Source organism: Phocoena phocoena, chromosome 7 (genome assembly GCF_963924675.1).
Source record: "Phocoena phocoena chromosome 7, mPhoPho1.1, whole genome shotgun sequence".
In the NCBI taxonomy this organism is placed as follows: Eukaryota; Metazoa; Chordata; class Mammalia; order Artiodactyla; family Phocoenidae; genus Phocoena; species Phocoena phocoena.
In genome coordinates, this window is record NC_089225.1 from 68,081,139 (window position 1) to 68,102,501 (window position 21,363).

Below are 21,363 nucleotides of genomic sequence, written 5' to 3' on the forward strand. Positions count from 1 at the left end.
AGAGAATAAGAGAGTCATAGATAATCTCTTTTACTGTCTTTTTATAAAAATTAATTGTAGGCATTGTGACTTTTTGGTATTTTAAAGTTTGAATTGTAATTCCAATTCCAAGATAAATAAATAAACAAATAAATAAGTAATGCTATATAAATGGGAAAAATGTCTAACCTGGATTATGGGATTTGTATGTATTTTTTATTTTTCTACAGTTTTAATGTCAGGTTCTGCTTAAAGGCAGATGGCAAAGGAGCACTTCCCACGAAACTTAGTAAGTGTTCTATGGAAAAATTATATTATTTTAATGACGCTGCATACATAGCACTTAAAAAATGTTTTAGGACATTTGAATAGCTATTCAAATAGTTGTTATTGCTTTTTTATTTGAATGTTTATGCTTAAAGACATTTAATATTGCAACATAATTATTTTGTTTGGCAACTCTTCAGCCAATTCAGAAATAATACATTTATTGACATTGTGAACAATTAGTGGTAAATATGGCCTTCACAAAGTTAAACAGTTATCATTGTGAGACAAATGAACTCCAGGAGAAATAAGTATCATTGTTTATAAGTCAATGACCTACTGAAAAGTTTATACTTTATGTCTTAGAGAAGCCCCAGTCATCTCCAGAGTAGAGGTGGTTTAGAAATAGAGAGAAGGAGAAAAAGTTAGACCACTAAATTTAGCCCACACAGCAAATTCTAACTTGACTCTTCCGTTCTAAAAAAAAAATGGTTTATGTGATTCTGAGAGCAAGGTAGGAGAGTTAAGTAACTGTTGTGGAGATTTGTTGGTATATGTGCTAAGGAATAACAGTAAAGCTCCGGATAGAGGACTGAGTCTGTTGGGGGTGTGTTTGTGCGTGAAAGTTCACATAGAGTATAGCAAGAACGGGTCTCTCTGGAAGGTAACTTTTCAGTAAAGACCTGAAGGAAATGAAGGAGCTAAGCGATGTCTGGAGGAGTATTTTGCACAGGCGAAATGGCAATTTCAAGAGGCCAGAAGCAGGACCTTGCTATTTCTCACAGGGTGGGTGGAACAGAACGAGAAGCAAAATGACCCTGGCTTTTCACTCAGATTTGACATGAAGTTCAACATTTAGAGAAACTTAGAGATTTGTGGTTTTAAAGATATGCACTCTTATCTCCTTTGAAGAAACTAGTTAAAGAAGAACTGATGTTAGAAGGCAGTAGTCTAGCAACTGTGCTTCAGACTGTTCACTGGCTGCACATTCATTTTACGATGATTCTTGACCCAGTCAGCTATATTTGGTTATTTGCTTCACGAGGGACATATTTACCTGATAGTTTGATACAATAGCTTCATTAGAAGTAGGAGTTGCAAGTCATGGAAACTGCTCATTCATCATAATGGTGAATGTAATGGTAAGGGGTATGGGTGCATATTAGTAAACATTTCTTAATCACAGTCAGCAAGAGTCCTGCTACCTGCATTAGTGATAAAATTCTTAATCCATATATTTTATTTCTGAACTTCCTCCTCTCAGCTTAAATTAAAAGAACAAATTTCCCCCCTATCTGATAGTTGTTTTATTACCATCATCATCTATTGTCTCAATTTAATAGATGACATTAATTTGGGGATAGTTGGATCAGTTATTTAATTATTAAATATTTATTCAGAATTAATATGTTGTCATCTCACTGCAATGTATAGACATTTTTACTGAGTTAGAAGCAGATTACTTCTTAAGGGATAAATATCTCTGTTTAAATGAAAACTTGAGATATTTAGGACAGATAGGTGTCCCTAAAGATTATGTTGGTTATAAATCCTTTGGTTTGTATAGACTTCCAGGTGGAGCTTCTTTTGGATAAACTCAAGCAAAAAGGAGCAATTCGACGAGCACTATTTCTCCATAACAGGTCCCCGGGTCACTCCAAGAACATGACCATCTCAAGGGGGGGACAGATGCAATGTGAAGAACTAATAGCATATCTGCGGGTAAGAGGTTATCCATTATCTCTTTCTACTTATTAATTTTTCTTTTCATCTAAATGATTTTCACTTTCTGTAAATTTTTTTGGTAGTAAATCAAAAAGAAGACAGAAAAATGCATTTGAGGAAATTGGGCTTTTTAAAGAGTCAAACTTGAGTAATGGACTTCTACGCTTATCAGACTGGATATTGCATGTGGCCTTTCCACAACAATGCTACTGAATAAATTATGACAAACATATTTCTTAAATATTGCTGGACTCTCAAGACAGTAAAAGAAATCCACCCCACCCCCCCCACCCCCCACCATAAGCAATCAATGAAAAAACTACATTGGCTAAACCTGACTTATGAGTTGTAAGCAAGTGTGTGAGCCAGGATGGCTAGGGAGGGAGGGATGGAACCTGGGCGGAGGGTGAGCTGTACTTGCAGACACCAGCACAGGGGTTCAGGCTCGCCTGGGGCCTTCTGCAAACCAGGGGTCTGACCTGAGCCTCCTGCATTAGGTCCAGAGTCTTCCACAAGGCTAAAGTGTTCCCAAAACAAAGATGCGCCCTGACTTCTGCAAGAGTAAATACAAGGTCTCACTGGAGCAATCTAGTATGGGTCCCATAGGTTAAATTCAATCAAATAGGAATTCATTTCTAAAAAAAGTACTAAACACACCAGGAAATAAGCCATTAGAAGACACAGCAAATGAATCTTAGTCCCGCAAAAGCTTGAGATGTTAGAATTATCAGTTACAAAATATAAGTGTGTATAAAATGTTTAATGAAATAAAGGATGACATTTTTTAAAAAGATAAAGACATCAGGACTTCTCTGGTGGTCCAGTGGTTAACATTTCATGCTTCCACTTCATGGGGCGCAGGTTCGATCCCTGGTTGGGGAACTAAGATCCTGCATGCCCCACGGTATGGCCAAAAAAAAAGACAAAAACATCAGTAAAGATTTAGAAGACTCAACATAATATAATATAGTAGACCTATATACCTATATAGAACTTGACATCCAACAATTAGAGAATATAAAATTTCCCCATATATACATATAAAGGAAGTCTGAACAAATATGAAACAATTGGAATCATGGAAAATATGCTATTTGATTACAGTGCAATTTTTAGAAATCAATAGCAAAGATAAATTGGGAATTAGGAATTGTGATTTTTAAGTAACTTATGGATCAAAAAAGAGATCATATTAGGAATTTACTTAGAAGGAAATTATAATGAAAATACTACATATCAAAACGTGTAGGATATCCCAGAAGCAGAATGTAAAGGTAAATGTATAGCTTTAAATGATATTTAATTTAAATGAAAGATTGAGAAAAAGATGAAGGAAAAACAAACCCCCAAAAGCCTCTACAAAAATAGGAATTGAGAAAGGATGTACCTATAGATAATGGAGGAATTAATAAAATATTATGAATAACCTTCTGCTAAGACATAGAAAAGCTGAGAGGAAGCAGACATTCTTAGAAAAACACAACACAGCTGTCATTTGAAGAACCCGAACAATTCATTTAACCATATAAGCCATTAAAAAAAATTGAACTGGCAGTTAAAAATCTTTACACAAAGGAATCACAAGACCTAGATGGTTTTATAGGCAATATCTAACAAACTGTCAAGAATGAGACATTCCAATGTTAAACTCTTAGAATAGAAAAATAAAATATATTTCCAGCTTATTCTGTGAAGGTAGTGTAACTGATACCCAGACTGACCGAGGTTAGTGTAAGCAAGGAGAATTCATGACAGTGTTATACAAAGACATAGATGTAAAATTACTAACCAAATATAAGCAAACTAAATCCTAGAAGTTTATAAAAAAAGATTAAAAAACAGACCAACTTGGATGTATCCTAGGTTGGGTTAACATTGAAAGTATAGAAATGTAACTTTACACATGAATAGACTGAAAACATGGCCATCTTACTTAAGTGCAGGGAAAGGTTTTTGATGAAATTAAATAACTTCATGATGTGAGCAAACGAGACAAATACCTCGTTACAATTATGAAGAAATACCATTTTACACTCAAAGTCTGCCAGTACCTATTGCTTGGTCAAGATGTGAGTTAATCAGAATTCTTACACATTGCTCGTGGCAGTGTAAGTTGCCAATATGAAGAATTTGGAAAATAATATTGTATCTTACAGAGCTGACAAATCTCCTTGCCACTATGTAGAACAATACATTACAAGATTTTTTTTTGTAATAGCAAAAACAAACCAAAAACCCAAAGCAGTCCAAGTAACCTTTGACAGAAGAATTGATAAATAAATTGTAAATAAATTATTATATGATAAGTATTACTCAACAGTAAAAATTAACCTCGCTACACGTAACAGCATGAATGAATCTTAAAAAGTGTTGAACAGAGAGCAAATGACAGAAGAATACGTATGGTCTCATTTTAAAATAAACAGGAAAAGCAATCTGAAGAACATATTGTTCAAGGACACACACACTAGAGTAAAACTGCTGAAAGCAAACAAGGGAATGGTTACCTCTGGAAGGAAGACAAAGGGATGAAAAGAGAAAAGAGCATGTGGGTAGCTTTAGCAATATAGGTTATGTCCTAGTTATTATTTATATTGGGTGTGTATTTGAGTGCTCGTTTTATTAACATACCTCATATATTTTTGTGTGAATCAAGTATTACATTATAAAACAAAGTTGATTAAGTGTTCTCACTGGATAATGATAATCTTCTTTTTGGATATTCTATTCTTATGTAAGTGTAGTTTTTCAAAGAGTTTTTGTAGAATTTGATCAAGGGGTGAATACAGCTGGCTTTGTGTTGTGTACTTATGGATTTCTCCAGATAGCTTGATGTCATAGGTTGATGTCATCATTAATTCAGAGCTTTTCCATTTTTAGGATGAATCTGAATTTAGAGACAAACTCACTCCAATTACTATTTTTATGGAGTATCGGTTGGATTATAGAACAGCTGCTGATGCGACAGGCTTGCAGCCTATTCTTAACCAATTCACTCCTGCCAATGTTAGTCGACAGGTACTGTACTTTATTAATTTATCATTAATTTTATACTTTTGTCTTTTTAAAGTCTTATAGTTCATATTGTTAAGTAGCATAAGGGATTGATTTTATAATGTTGGGTTTTAGTCAGAGAAGTCAGGAGAAGGAATCTGGATTTTCAGGTCAAAGACATTTAAAGCCACTCAGAACTTAGAGGTATGCAGAGGAAGACAGGGTCGCGTTTCATACACATAAAACAGTAAAATAATTCAAGGAAAACAACAAAATGCCAATTTACTTACATAGTATTTTATATTTTGCTAAACAAGTTTATTTATATTACCTTTGATTTATATTTTAATTGTAAAAAATAGTATATGTACACACATATATGCATATATAGTACATAAATCATTCTTTTCATAAAACCAAATACAGCAAAATAAAATTTTATAAAGACTATATTAAAATATTTTTAGAAAATCCTATGTAAAACCCATACATTCAAATGTTATTGTATTTACTATTAATCTAAAAATATGAATATGTAATAAGAGGAATATGTAATTCCTCTTATTACATATTCATATTTTTAGATTAATATTTCTGCTCTCATAGAATGCTTTACCCTAAATTTAGGTTGTTACTTCTTTGTCTAATTTGTTAAGATCTCATAAACTATTTTTTTTTCATAATTTGAGAAGACTATATATACATGACAGCAGCATAAGGCAAATTAAAATTTTTTAGTCTTTTGTAATTTTTATATTTTAACAATTTATTTTATATTTCATTTTGCACATGAATAGTATACGTGCTAGTTTCTACTACCTATTAATATAGAACTTTAAAACATAGTTCTGTGTTCATATTTCTTACATTTTTTATTTTTAGGGGATATACAATATTATGTTGATTAATAATTTAATAATGAACAGCTGAGCCTCTTAGAGTCTGTCATTCAATTTTACATTTTTTAGAAAAGTTAATCATTGCTTGTCCTTTTACATTATGTGTTTTGTTATAGGAGTTATGATTATTTTCTCTTTATAATTTTTTAGAAACTGTTTATTAGTGTTAACATTACTTTTATTTAGTTTACTGAGATCACCAATCTCTTTAATACCAATACAGTTTAAAGCCAGCTAATCAAATTGGTTAACTTTTGAAACCACTTCGAGGGAATAATAACTTCAGTAATACTTGGTTTTCTTCCCTGTCCCCACCCCACTTTCTTCATTATTTGAATCTTTGTTTCCTTTGTGTTCTACATTTGTTTCAGCACCGACATTACCTACTCTTAGGCATCTTTTTTTCTGTATTCTTAGCTTTATTATGTACTCTCATTTCGATGTTAATTACCTATCCCATCATTCTTATTTACTTCTCTCTAAAATGGCCCTTTATTTCACTGGTCATATTACAAACTTTTTTACTGTACTCTCTCTACGAAGTACTGCTGTCTGTTAGAAATATAATGTTAGCCACATTTGTAATTTTAAATATACTGGTCAGTAACATTTAAAAAAAAACATAGAAAACTGGTGACATTAGTTTTAATAATATATCTGTATTAGTTTACTAGGACTGCCATAACAAAATACTACAGAATGGGTGGCTTAAATAATAGAAATTTATTTTCTCACAATTCTGGAGGCTTAAAGTCTGAGATGAAGGTGTCTGCAGGGTTGGTTTCCTCTGAGACCTCTCCCATTGGCTTGTGGGTGGTCACCTTCTCCCTGTGTCTTCACATCATTTCCCCTCTGTGTCTATGTCCTGATCTCCTTATAAAGCGCCAGTCATATTGGATTAGGGCCCGCCCTAATGATGTCATTTTAACTTAATTACTTCTTTAAGACCATATTTCCAGATAGTCATATTTTCTGTGAAATTTTTTAAGTTCTGTTTTTTACGGTCTTCAAAATCCAGAGTGTATTATATACTTACAACACATCTCAATTCAGATGCTAAAGCGTCATCAGAAATATTTTTTCTGTATTTAGAACTCATAATTTATAGTTGAAAAAGTAGATTCACATAGCCAAGTTGTTCTAAACATACTAAAAGTTTTTCAGTAGCAGAATCAAGTATCAGTTTTAAATTTAAATTAATTAATATTAAATGAAATATAAAACTCAATTCCCCAGTGGCGTTAGATATATTTCAAGTGCTCAAAAGCCACATGTGGCTCACTAGTGGCTACTATATCAGACAGGGCAGCTTTTGAGTTTCCCTTTCTGTACCCTAATCCTTTGGAGTTAGAGATTTCATGCTTCCTGCAGAAAGAGAGTTTTGTTTTTCCTACCCTCCATTTATTCATTCAAATATGTATTAAGTTCTTACTCTGTACAAGATATTAAGTATGTAACCGTAGAGATTTAGTTCTCTGTGAATGGAAGACATTGCTTTGTCTTTTCCATCTCTGAAACTATCTTTCCTGACAGCATATTTTAAGGCTATAGCTGCACCAATGCCAGTTTAATCCTCTCTCTTCAATGTAGAATGGTAGTTAGTAAATATCCCTTTACCATAGTTTATTAATATTTCATAATAAAGGGTAAGCTGGGAGGAAGTGAGAGAGTTGTATTGACTTATATACACAAAAGCTCAGTGATTTGTGTTCACCTAGAGGGGTGGGATAGGGAGGGTGGGAGGGAGACACAGAGGGAGGAGATATGGGGATATATGTTTATGTATAGCTGATTCACTTTGTCATACAGCAGAAACTAACACACCATTGTAAATCAATTATACTCCAATAAAGATGTTGAAAAAAATATTTCATAATACTTTTCATTCCAAACTTCAGATACTCATCATTCTAACTGGGACTTTTAATACACACCATATCACATATCATTAAATCCGTTCTTTGTTCATGAACTAAATTAGCAGTGATTGTATTTGGTATCACTTATGGAGTCACCTCAAGTTTCTTCTACTGGTCCTGGCCTTTCCCCCCATCTTCTTGAAGTGCATAGCAGCTGTTTACATCTAGGTCATTGAATTAGTTTACATGTACTGTTGGGTTTCATCCCAATTAAACTGACAGTTAAGATCTCTACCATACAATTCTATTCTGGGGAGCTGTGCCTCCCTTGTGACTTGTAAACATACAGTTTTTGTTTTGTTTTGTTTTGTTTTTTAAGAAAGCCTGTCACTGTTTTTTCCCTTTAAGATCCCTCTTGATCCCTCTAAGGTCACACAACTTGGCTAGCAGCAGCTGAGTAAAGTAGAACCCTCATTTCTTGAATATTACTTTCTCTTCTATACTTCATTCCAAAATCTTAACAGCTTAATTTGAGGTAGAACTAAAAGGTTCCAACTAGTTGTATTATACCCTATAAATCTTTTTCTTCCTTTTCATTCTTACTAGCTAAGACTGACCTATTTAAAAACAGGCAGCCATGATCCCTTTTGAATTCAGGTATATATACAAGTAGAGTATATATAAATATATACATGTGTGCATAAATGTATATTCATATACGTCCACACATATATTGGTATACACTGCATATGTGACCTGTACTGGTATTTATTCATGTAGAGAAAAATAAAATTTTTTTCTAGGCTCATATTCTGCTTGACTGTGGTGAAGACAATGTCTGTAAACCCAAACTGGAAGTTTCTGTAGATAGGTAAGTTTTGCTCCAAATTATAGACTGTATAATAAGAAATTTAAATGAAAGAACACATTTTTCTATTAAAGTAATAGTAATGAGAATTAGTTATGTTGGAGGATAATTCATGGTTTTCAGTAAAGCTATAAATATTGAGCTTTAAAAAAATAGGTGCTATGTTTTCACTGGCTACCTAGGTTAGCAGATCTCTTCCTATTCAGCATGGAGTAGTGTCACAAAGTAACTTTATATCCTCTTAAAGATACTCTTAACTAAAGGACTCATTACCATTTTATATGATGTACAAATTATAGCGAATACTGTGAGTATCAAGACAAATGATTAATTCAGCCTTTAGAAAAAAAATCAGGGGATTAATAAGTACAAAGAGAGATAAAATTACTTCCGTAATACATATGAGTGATAGTGATATGCTAAAGGCATCAGTGTTCTTTTACTGGGAGAAGCACTGGATTTGCACCCAGTGTGCTATTTCCAGTTTTCTGTTGAGCTGTAGAGTAGTCTTAAAAAATCTCGAGACACTGTTGAACATGTCAGTGCTTTGAATAGTCATGCTCTCGCCGTGCAGTCTTTTCTCATTGTCTAGATTTGTATTAACTCGTAGTGATCAAAAGAAGATCTATATTGGGGACGACAACCCTCTGACCTTGATTGTTAAGGCTCAGAATCAGGGGGAAGGTGCCTATGAAGCTGAGCTCATCGTTTCCATCCCACCGCAGGCCGATTTCATCGGGGTGGTCCGCAACAGTGAAGTAAGCAAGCTGCCCCTTTAAAAATTGAAATGCACTCGTAGTTCACATTAACATTAATGAGCTGCTCCCCTGTTTAGTGTAGTACAAGCTTAGCCTTTCTACCTAAGGCTAAATTGCTAGACAATAGAGTGCCTATCTTACATAATTCCTTTCCAGCCTAATAACTTTGCATAATGCATTGATAGGACATTTACAAAACTGCTAGCTAAGTGCCTGAAACAGGGTCAGATGGATAAAGTGTCTAAGCCTGGCCATCAAATAATTTTTCAGAGGTAATATGGTTATGGATCTATGTCCTCTAGGGATCGTTCAGAAACACTCTGACTTTATATGTGGTACTTGTACACAATTCTGCTTTCCCCTGTACCCCTCATTGCTCAAGTAGATGCATTTGCTTTGTAAAGCCAGAAACCTAATCATCCAACTGCATGATATTGTCTAGGAACTTTAAAGTTTTATTATGGCTTCTGCATTTTTTTGGTCATTAATTTATTTTCCTTTCAATCCTTTTTCTTTGTCTATCAAAGGCTTTAGCAAGACTTTCCTGTGCCTTTAAGACAGAAAACCAAACCCGCCAGGTGGTATGTGACCTTGGAAACCCAATGAAGGCTGGAACTCAAGTAAGGCATTTTAATTAAATGGATTGTTTTTTCTTTTATAGAGAATAGCATATTTTTCTGTGGGTTGTCCATAGTAATTTTTTTATAAGCACTTCAAAATAGTGTGTAAACTGGCTTTGATTTAGAATGTAATGACTATCAGAGTTTAGTTTTGATTAAGATACTAAAGTAATGGGTTGTGTTATTACCTGTATTCAGTAAGCTGCTCTTCACCTTCAATTCGGTAAATGGATGAGAACATGGTTGAAACTAAGGACTGAGATTGTAACTTTGATATTTTAAACTAACACTTCAATGCATCCTCAAAACTACTCTGACAAATACCAAGACTGTCATTCTTAAGTGAGTTAGAATGAGCTCATTAACTTGAAACCTATATGGTCATCCCAGTAGGATCAAAGAGCACAGTGGTTGGATCAGGCTCCCCTTCAGGGGGTGGAGAAGGGAGCCCAGGAGCTTGAGAAGAAGCACTCAGTGAGTTGCTTCCCAAATCCTCTAAAAAGGAAACAAAAATATACCTTGTAGAATTCCTATTATCAATGAAAAAAAAAAAACCAGCAGTATATTTCATGTTACCTTTTCAATAGAATTTAATTTAATAAGCACATAGATATTGGTAATTTGAAGATCTGTGATATTATGGGGCTGAATATTCCATATCTACCCATATAAACAACATCTCTCCTATTGGATGTTGTTTAAGGGTACAGACTTGCGAGTAAGTCTAAAGCTCTGATGTGCAGCATGGTGATTATAGACAACAGTAACGTATTTTAATCAATCATCAAACTTGCAAGAGACTAGGTCTTAATAATTCCAACCAGAAAAAGGAAATGATAATTATGTAATGTGACAGAGGTGCAATTATTGCCACAGTGGCAATCATATAACAGTGTATAAATGTATCAAATCAACCTTAAATTTACAGTGTTATATGTCAAATATATTTCAATAAAAATAAATATTTCATATTTCTTTAAATATATTTTCCATTAAAAGTCATTATTATTTCTAGATATAAGGTCTCTTAGGGAAAAAGGGCTTGAACAAAGTACCCAGAGTTGCATTTTTTCACATGTATTTAACACAGTGTTTAACTACAATGTTTCATTAACAAGTGAGCATGCTTTTTATTTTCTTATATTCTCGTTCTATCTTTCTCACTCACTGCTCACTCACTATAGATAATTCCAGGTTGATTCTTGTGGCTGGTTCCAAGCTTTGTAAAGTGGGAGGCAGTTTCACAAGGTCCCCTAGAAGCGCCATTTTTAGATGTCATTTATGTGACCCCCCCGCAAGAAGGCTGCTTTCCCTTACCTTGTAGCTCAGTTTTTTCTTTAAAATAACAATTTTCCTCCTGCAGAAGTTAAGATGTTTGTTATTGGTGGAGTTGTGGGTGACGTGGAGAAATTCTGCTTCTGGCCCTACATCTGTCCTTTTAAGCCAAGTTCTCTCACTCTTGTAAGCCATCTGTTTCTTCCTTCCTGCTCCATTAACACAAGTTCATGTGTTAGCTTCCTGTCACCAAATTATTGTGCATAACTACTATGCTGTCATTGGGTCAACAAGCAATTCCTCTTGCATTTTTCAGAAAGTTAATATTAGTTAATATAATAAGGAGATAATTAGTTAATATTATAAGGAGATATAATTATGGTTAATCATTGTTAAACAGGCTCCATTATGGATTGGCCCAAGTATCTGAAATAATAGAGATTTGATAGAAGATCAGACTTAATTACCTTTGCTAGAGTACTTTCAGTTTTATTGTAAGTTCAAACCCTATTCTTTTTTCTTTGGACGGTGGATTTGGAATTTCACTAATTTGACACTGTTCTAACTAACATTGCCATCTTTCCCGCCTCCTTCAGCTCCTAGCTGGCCTTCGTTTCAGTGTGCACCAGCAATCAGAGATGGATACTTCTGTGAAATTTGACTTACAAATCCAAAGGTATGAAAACAACTTTTTTCCGTTTATAATAACTATGGAGGAAATATTATTTGTTATAAATATATTATGCAGTATACTTAAATATTCTGGAATAGGATAGACTAAAATTTTAGTACTTAATTATAGCATTTTAAAATCAATATTTACATCATAAGAATAATTTATGTTGCTTTTGAGTTTGTAAAACAAAACTAAAAGTTAACTAAAAATTATCTTCTTGGAATTAAATGGTAATGAAAGTAATTATTTTGATTTGTAGTTTGTCATTTCTTTACTGCTTTTAATTTGTTTACTTTTAGTTTCACTGCATTTGCCTCTGTATGCTATTGATGACGATTATGCTCAAGTCTGTCCTAAATATATTTTTTTCTTTTTCAGCTCCAATCTTTTTGACAAAGTAAGCCCGGTTGTATCTTACAAAGTTGACCTTGCTGTTTTAGCTGCTGTTGAGATAAGAGGGTCAGTATGATTACCCAGTTGAGTATCTCATTCTCATGATTTAAACTACTTTAAAAGTAGTTACTTCTTAAAAGTAAGTCCTAGGGCCCCTAGCTTCTTTTGGATAGTAGACACTCCATGTTTCGGTGTCATTTTACTAGAGCTGTAGCTTCTGTAGAAAGAAGAAGGTCCTGGGTGTATTCCAAAGCCCCAAATATTTATTTGATAATCCTTTGGAAATAAACCAGACATGGCAAAAGTGGCACAAAATAAATTTATTGAACTTTTATGCAAAAGTTCACCTGTTATCAATTCACCTGTTACATTAGATTCAATAAAGAGTAGTTTGTATGTCCATCTGTGCATGTACATATACAAGTATAGTTTCTGTTTTTGTTTTGTCTGTTAAATGTATGGTGTTTTTTTTTTTAATTAATTCTGATTATATTCATTTGGACACTAGGTACTTTTGAAAATGAACTGACCATATCATTTTGATATTCATGGTAGGTTTTCTTTGGTCATTGTTTAGAGTCTCAAGTCCTGATCATATCTTTCTTCCGATTCCAAATTGGGAGCACAAGGAGAACCCTGAGACTGAAGAAGACGTTGGGCCAGTTGTTCAGCACATCTACGAGGTTTGCAGCTGTTGGATTTAACTGATACCTGGTAGACAGCCAACAAAGAGAGGAATAGATAGGCTCTTTTTAAAAAACAAGTCTATTTAACTTTTGCATAAACTCTGCATAGTTTAAGTATGTACCAGAGATTTCTTTGAATTTTTTCCCTATTCTTAAGTTCATTTTTATTAGACAAGTAGCTTCCAGTAGTAAAAGAAAGCTGTTTTTACAAATTGTTGTTTAAAACAACAATTAGTAAAAAAAAAAATAATAAAAATTAACTTAAAAGTAATATTTTATTATTATTATTTTAATAATAAAATAAAACCAGTTAGTTCTACTTGAGTAAAAAGAATAGGTCACTGAGTAAAATTTTGGTTCTGTAGGAAGAAAATTTTCTATGCCACTTATCATTAACTTTTTCAAGTTTTCCTCTTTTGTTTATACATTCATCCTGATTTATACTGCCGTACGCAGAGGCAGATGTTGAGTTTGATCCTTTTGCATAATAATGATCATGTTGTAATATTAGAGTAACTATGGAAACTGTTATTCAAACTGTTATTCAAATCCTGTTGCTTAATGATTCCTAAAGTTGCTGTAGGGGAAGGATTATAGAATAGATTTTTGCCCTAAGTATTTACATTTCCTTCTCCTCATTAGCTGAGAAATAACGGTCCGAGTTCATTCAGCAAGGCAATGCTAAATCTTCAGTGGCCTTACAAATATAACAATAACACTTTGTTGTACATCCTTCAATATGATATTGATGGGCCAATGAACTGCACTTCAGATACGGAGATCAACCCTTTGAGAATTAAGGTAATGTACTTAATAGCAGCTATTTATAATGATGATATTTTATTGCTTTTCTTTCTAAATCTATAAAAGAAATGCATGAAATAAACAATTGTTTTAATAATAAATCTATTCTGCGAAAATGTTTTAGCTCATAACCAGTATACTATGAATTAAATTGTTTATTTGTGTAATGAGTAAGGATGAATTTTGTGAAGTCCTAGTAAACCATTTATTTATGTAGTGTTTAGTGAGCCTCCGGAGATACTCTTTGTTTTTTTTTTTTTGGCCGTGTCTCGCAGCTTGCTTGAGGGTTCTTAGTTTCCTGACCAGGGATTGAACCCACGCTCTCAGCAGTGAAAGCGCGGAGTCCTAACCACTGGACTGCCAGGGAATTCCCATCCGGAGTTATTCTTAAGTGACCCAATTTGACTTTGGTTTTATCGCAGAGTGGTTTATCCACATGTAATATGTGTCAAGGGTGTTTGGATGTTGAAATTTTTGTCTTTGGGATAAGATATAACATTTTACTCTTGGCTCTTTTGACTTGACCTAGAAAAATGTCATTTTATGGAATTCTATTTGGATATAGTCTTCTCCATCCTAGCACATATGTTTGGATAAGAAGCTATTCACAGGTCAGAGTAAGGAAAGTTAAGAAAACAAAGCAAAAAATGTATACTCATGATTGACATACATCACAGATGTACACTGTGAAATTTCAAGCTGTTTCTAAGTATTTTATCAGTTTCCCCTCTAGCTATGCAAGGGGAGAAAATGATGGCTAGGTAGAGGTAATTTTTTTCCCGCATATTAAGGACTCTAATCTTTATTTCCTTTGCTTAGTTTTAGCCATATATTAAGTGGTGAATTTTCTGTCATGCCACATTTTTAGTCACTATATTTTAATCATGTATAACAGTTTATGCCAAAATGTCAGTGCAAAATATTTTCCATTGTTATTTACCACCAGTTTATTTATGTAATCCTAGATCTCAAATTCGCAAACAACTGAAAAGAATGACACAATTGGTGGGCAAGGTGACCGGAACCATCTCATCACTAAGCGGGATCTCACCCTCAGTGAAGGAGATGTGCACACTTTGGTAAGTGGCATTTCAACAACAAGCACTTCAAATATTTTAAAATATGTGATTATAGAACTGATGCCAAAGAGCATTTCAAAAGTAACAACAGCTGTGCTGGAAAGAACTCCGTATATTTTTATACCATTCACTTCTCTTACTTTCCTTGTTCCTAATTGAATTAATGCCACATTTTCTTCAAATGATCTGTCTTTGTGTAGATTACTAATAAAAATATTTTATGTTCTAACTTATTTCTCTGACTGCCCTCCTTTAACTGACCTCTTTCTCAGTCTCACCCTAATCTTTGAAACTTATGTTCAATATTGCAGAAAAAAACAGAAGGGCTCAACAGAAATATAAGAATAATTAGCATTATGATCAACTTTTGTTGAGTCAGCCAATCTAATGACTATAATGTTATAAAGAGGTTTGTCACTTAAGTTTTTAAAATTTAACAGATCTGCAAACCATCAACTAACAGAGAACCTGGTATAGTGTTTATGTTCATTAGTGATCACCAGTTACTTTCACATCTCCAGATTCCATGGTTCTTCTTAGTTCTCATTCAGTTCAACTGCAAAGTGACTTTTTGGCACAATTAATCACTTACTCTTTTGTGAAACACTCCTCTCTCACTTCTTGGGCACTATTCTCTTGGTTGTCCACCTACCACAACTGGCTACTTTGTCTCAATCTCCATTTCCAGACCTTTAAGCTCTAGAGAATATTCCAGGGCTCAGGTCTCAGAGTTCTTGTCTGCTCCACCTACAGTCATTCATTAGATCTGTGCAGTCCAGTGTTGTAGACACCAGCTACATTTCAAGTGTTCAGTAGCCACATGTGGCTAGTGGCTACCACTTTGGGAAGCACAGGTATCTCCACACTGATGATTTCTGTCATTGTAGAAGGTTCTATCTGACAGTGCCATATGAGATGATCTTAATCATTCGTATGGCTGGTAAGTACCATTTCTATGTAGATGACTTTGATTAATATTTCCAACCCGATCCTCTGCATTGAACTCCAGACTCCATTATCCTCTGGAACTCCTCTTAAATATTTAATAGGAATCTTAAACTTAATTCTAAGAACATATCCTTGAGTTGTCTCAACTCTGATCTTTCTATGGTGTTCCTCATTTTAGTAAATATCAACTCTGTTCTCTGTCCCAAACTTTGGCATGGGGCTTGACTCTCCTCTTTCTCTCAAACTTCATAATCCTACATATCAGCAAATTCTATCATTATCTACTTTCAAAACAGCCAGAATGTGGCCCCTTCTTGCCGTATCTACCACTGCCACGACCTAACCTAGACCATCTTCCTCTCTCACTTGAACTATTGCCAAACCTCCAGTTGGACTCCATATTTCTGCCCCTGTCACCACGACAGTCTATTTGCCACATAGAAGCCATAATGATCCTTTTAAAAGTAGGTCAGGTCATGTCACTCCAGTGTCTTCCTGTCTAACTCAGAGAGAAAACCAGAGACTGCAAAGCCTGGGGTTTTTTTTGTAGTCATCCTCATCGGAGTGAAGTAGCATCTCATTGTAGTTTTATTTGGATTTCCCTAATGACTAATGATGCTGAGCATCTTTTCATTTGTATATCTTATTTCGAAAAATCTCTATTCAAACCTTTTGCCCATATTTAAATTGGGTCGTTTGCCTTTTGTTGTTGAGTCATGAGGAGTTCTTTATATATTCTGGATACTACCCTTATCAGAGCTGTTACTGCACATATTTTCTTTCATTCTGTAAGTTGTCTTTTTTACTTTCTTGATAGTATTTGTTGATGGAAAAAAGGTTTTAAATTTAAAGAAGTCCAAATTTCTTTTCTCAAGTCTGTCTCTTCTTGTGTTGCTTATATTTTTACTGTCATATTTTAAAAACCATTGCCTAACCCAAGTGCTGGAGATTTACACACAAGTTTTCTGTTTTTCTAAGTTGTTGTTGTTGTTGTTTTAATATTTATTTATTTATTTGGCTAGACCGGGTCTTAGTTGTGCACGCGAGATCTTCGTTGCCGCGTGCGGGATCTTCATTGCTGCATGCAGGATCTTTTAGTTGTGCCATGTGGGATCTTTAGTTGTGGCATGCAGGATCTTTAGTTATGGCATGCGGGCTCTAGTTCCCTGACCGGAGATCAAACCCCAGGCCCCCTGTGTTGGCAGCATGGAGTCTTAACTACTGGACCACCAGGGAAGTCCCTGGTTTTCTAAGTTTTATACTTTTAGCTCTTACTTTTATATCTCTGATCCATATAGAGTTAAGTTTTGTATATGGTGTGAAGTAGAGGCCCAGATTCATTCTTTTGCATGTGGTTTTCTAGTTCTCCCTGCATCATTTGTTGGAAAGACCTGTCTCTTCCCTTTAAATGGTCTTGGCTCCCTTGTTGAAAATGAGTTGACTGTGAATGTATGAGTTTGTTTCTGGACTCTCAATTCTATTCCATTGATCTATACATGCATCCTAATTTTTTTGATTGTTGTCCTTCTGCAGTAAGTTTTGAAATTGGGGAGTGTGAGCCCTGCAGTGTTTTCATCTTTTTCAAAATTGTTTTGGCTAGTTGGGGTTCCTGGCAATTCCATATGAATTTTAGGATTAGCTTGTCCATTTCTACAAAAATGGTAGTTGGAATTTTGATAGCAATTTTATTGGATCTGTCTATCATTTTGGTAATATTGCCATCTTAATATTAAGTCTTTCAGTCCTTGAACATGAGCTGTCTTCTGTTTATTAGGTCTTCTTTAGTTTCTTTCAAAAACATTTTGTAGTTTTCAGTGCACAAGTTGTGCACTTCCTTAGTTACGTATTTTATTCTTGTTAAATGCTATTTAAAATAGAATTTTTTTTAAATTTCATTTTCATATTTTTCATTGCTAATGTATAGAAAACAATTCATATTTGTATACTGATTTTGTATTCTTTACCATTTCTGTACTTGTTTATTAGCTTTAATAGTTTTATTGTGGATTCTTTAAAGTTTTCTGTAAGTAAGATTCTGTCATCTTTGAATAGAGATAGCTTTGCTTCTTTCTTTCCAATCTGGATACCGTTTATTTAATTTTTTTCTTGCTTAATTGCACTGGCTAGAACCTTCTGAACAATGTAGAATAGAAGTGTCATGAGTGGGCACTGTTGTCCAGTTCCTGATCTTAGGGGAAAAGCATCCATTCTTTCACCAGTAAGTATGATGTTAGCTGTGGGCTTTTCATAGATGCCCTTTACCAGGTCAAGGGAGTTCACTTCTATTCCTATTCATCAGCTGGAGGTGTCACTTACTGGATAACACTGTTGTGAGGTATATGCATATGACATGTCTAATGCAGTTTGACCAGCACGTAGAAGGTGGTGAATATTTATTCTTTTGACTGTCTGCCTTCAGGTTACTGATAAAAACACTCATGCCGCTTGATTTCTACAGGTCTGATGTGGAATAGCTATTAAAGATTCACTGTTTCTTTTTCTTTTCCGCAGGCCTATTGTGATCTGATTCTCATGTCTTACTAAAATCACCATGCTCTGGGTTTGCCTAAAGAATGTTGAGTTCTAGCTATAACAATAAATATTTTAATATTATAGCACTTATCCTTCCATAACAAATCACATTAAAACCAACCCCTTCATAACAAGAAGCATTCATAGATTCAACTGTTAGCCTACTCATTTTAAACGTTACTGCTATTAAGGCAAAAGAATCTAGATCATCTCTTTAGCCTTCACATAAAACAAGTCAATTGTCTACTTTTCATATGTTGAAGAGATGATAGAATGATCTTTTCTTTTAAGTAAGTAATTTTTTGGCAGGGTTGTGGAATTGCTGAATGCTTGAAGATTGTCTGCCAGGTGGGGCGACTAGACAGAGGAAAGAGTGCAATCCTGTATGTAAAGTCTCTGCTGTGGACTGAGACCTTTATGAATGTAAGTGGGCAGATGCAGCATTCAGCGAACTTATCCATTTTTTCGAAGAAATAAAAAAGGCCTGACATATAGAAAATCATTTTATTGTTATTCCCATATAGAAGGAAAACCAGAATCATTCATATTCTCTGAAGTCGTCTGCTTCATTTAATGTTATAGAGTTTCCGTATAAGAACCTTCTAATTGAGGACATCTTCAACTCCACATTGGTAAGTCATTGATTTGGGGAAATGGAATAAATGCACTCAGTTCAATACCATAGATATTTTTATTTTATTTTAAATAATGGCAGTTAATTATTTTGATAATTTAAAGTAACGAGTTATTTGAATGGATTATAACCTAGTATAAACTAGTTTAACATTACTATTTTCCTCCCCCGCATCCCAGAATTATTAAAGGTAGACCTTTTACTTTAGCATCTTGTCCTATGTAAGATACTTAGCATCACTAAATTTCATGAGGGAAAATTTTGGGAATTTCTCCCCACAGAGTTAGAAAGTTGGAAATTAACTGCAGTTAAGTGAGGGCATTTTATAAATCTTTAATTTGAGAATTAAAATGGGACCAACACATCGTAAACTGGGTTGGATTATTTAAAAATCATTTCAGAGTCAGTCAGAGGTTAACCTGTTGAGAGTTTCGTGTGTGTGTGTGTGTGTGTGTGTGTGTGTGTGTGTGTGCTATTGATACCAAATGTGTAATCATAAATTATCATGTACTAGAAAAGAAAATAATGTGAGTAACATTGACATAAAATATAGTAGACATTCAGACATTTGTTGAATGATTCAGTGAACTATTTTCAAAACTCAAGAACTTTTTCCCCCAACAGGTTACCACTAATGTCACCTGGGGCATTCAGCCAGCACCCATGCCTGTCCCTGTGTGGGTGATCATTTTAGCAGTTCTAGCAGGATTGTTGCTACTGGCTGTTTTGGTATTTGTAATGTACAGGGTAAGTGATGGACTTAGGAAGAGAGGGAGGGAGGGGAAGCAGAAGAAAAGGAGAAGGAAGGGAGCAAAAGAAGGGAGGGAAAGAAGAAAGGGACCTTTAATAATGACGCATGATGAGCAGTCCTTATCATTTGAAGGAAGAAAAATTCAACTAAGTGCCATTTAAATTTTCTTGGTCATAATATGGTCACTCAGAATACTTTCAGTATTCTTCATTGATGTGGCAGTAATGTGAGTTTTTTTTTTTTCAACTGGCAGATGGGCTTCTTTAAACGTGTCCGGCCACCTCAAGAAGAACAAGAAAGGGAACAGCTTCAACCTCATGAAAATGGTGAAGGAAACTCAGAAACTTAACTGTGATTTTTAAGTTGTGCTACATCCTGTCCCATTAGAAGTACCAACTTCAATATAGATTTTAAAATTTCCTTCATGAGGAATAAAGTTCCAAGACTGTACTGCTGATGGTACCCATTGGTATTAACCACAAAGTGAGAGCAATATTTGTCAACCTTTTCATTATAATTAAGTTCAGACATACATTTAATATACATCCACTGACTTGTATTTTTAGGTATTTAAATAATAACATTTCAAGGATAGATCTTCAATGTACATAAGACAGGTAGTGCCTGAGTTACCACTTTATCTAAAATAGTACCTCCTACAATTATTGTTTCTGATTTTGTATGTTGGATTTTGTTTGTTGTTGTTTTTGTTGTTTTAAAGCAATCCAAATTTGGACCTTAGGATCCACATGTTTTGTAGAGATACTTACCGTTAATACACATTACACTACAGTTGAGTTTTCAAGCTAACTTTATAACCGCATAAACTTGGATTTTAATATTACCTATATGGTAGAACTTTAAAAAAAGAAAAATGCATGATCCCATCAAAACTCTTTCCTGTAATAGCAAAGGTACAGTTTTTTGTTTTAATCTGAGAATTGAATACATGCTATTAAATTTTTATTTATATTTTTATCCACAGTCCACTTGATTACATTTTATTTTGTATAAGTTTAAGTTCTATTTCAAATCCTTTAAGTCAACTTATACTAAAAATTAGTTTTATAATCACAAATGCCTCTTCTGTGTAGTCATTTAATTCCTGCTAAACATCACGATGCTTGAAGCCATATGGAATTGGAAATCATTTCCAAAGTACATTTATTCCATTGCCTTAGTCTGGCTATATACAATACAATACAAAAAAAAGAAAAAGGAGCATTTAAATTAAAAGACTATGTTTGTAGTTCTTTGACAGAGTTGCTTATTAATAGTTTGTTCTTAGATTAAAGCAAGAGTTTTTAGTTGGGATTAATTTATTTTCCTCCTATATGTGTATTTTTCCTTACGTTTCCAAAACTGTTACTGAGAATGTGTCAGGATCAATGAGGAATCTTTACAACTTAGAGGAACCTGCACTCAACCTCCCAACCCTGCAAGAAATGCTTGGAATTGAAATTCTTAAAGTAGCTCGCTGGTTTACTTCTAGCAATAGTGTAGTACTGCTCAGATGGATATTACCTCAGTTGAAGCCAGGTGTAACATGTAAAACCAGTCTCAGCTATCAAAATGACTTCTTAGAGGTTATTTTATAAGCAATTCAAGTTATTGGA

At 34.1% G+C, this 21,363-nt stretch overlaps 1 protein-coding gene across 4 annotated transcripts in view; it reads left to right on the top strand.

The window, feature by feature from the left end:
• ITGAV (integrin subunit alpha V) overlaps positions 1–20,948 on the top strand; it is an 82,687-nt gene extending 61,739 nt beyond the window's left edge. For 2 of the 4 annotated variants that reach the window (XM_065881193.1, XM_065881191.1), the window contains 15 exons: positions 210–268; positions 1,814–1,968; positions 4,852–4,989; positions 8,527–8,594; positions 9,202–9,349; positions 9,877–9,969; positions 11,841–11,920; positions 12,299–12,379; positions 12,891–12,996; positions 13,642–13,800; positions 14,769–14,882; positions 18,672–18,785; positions 18,887–18,994; positions 19,621–19,743; positions 20,001–20,096. In XM_065881193.1, the coding sequence (XP_065737265.1) occupies positions 210–268; positions 1,814–1,968; positions 4,852–4,989; positions 8,527–8,594; positions 9,202–9,349; positions 9,877–9,969; positions 11,841–11,920; positions 12,299–12,379; positions 12,891–12,996; positions 13,642–13,800; positions 14,769–14,882; positions 18,672–18,785; positions 18,887–18,994; positions 19,621–19,743; positions 20,001–20,096 (1,642 nt within the window). Of the gene's footprint in view, positions 1–209; positions 269–1,813; positions 1,969–4,851; positions 4,990–8,526; positions 8,595–9,183; positions 9,350–9,876; positions 9,970–11,840; positions 11,921–12,298; positions 12,380–12,890; positions 12,997–13,641; positions 13,801–14,768; positions 14,883–18,671; positions 18,786–18,886; positions 18,995–19,620; positions 19,744–20,000 lie in introns of all 4 variants that reach the window. The other 2 variants (XM_065881192.1, XM_065881189.1) reach the window with 2 other exon arrangements.
• The last annotated feature ends 415 nt before the right edge of the window (positions 20,949–21,363 follow it).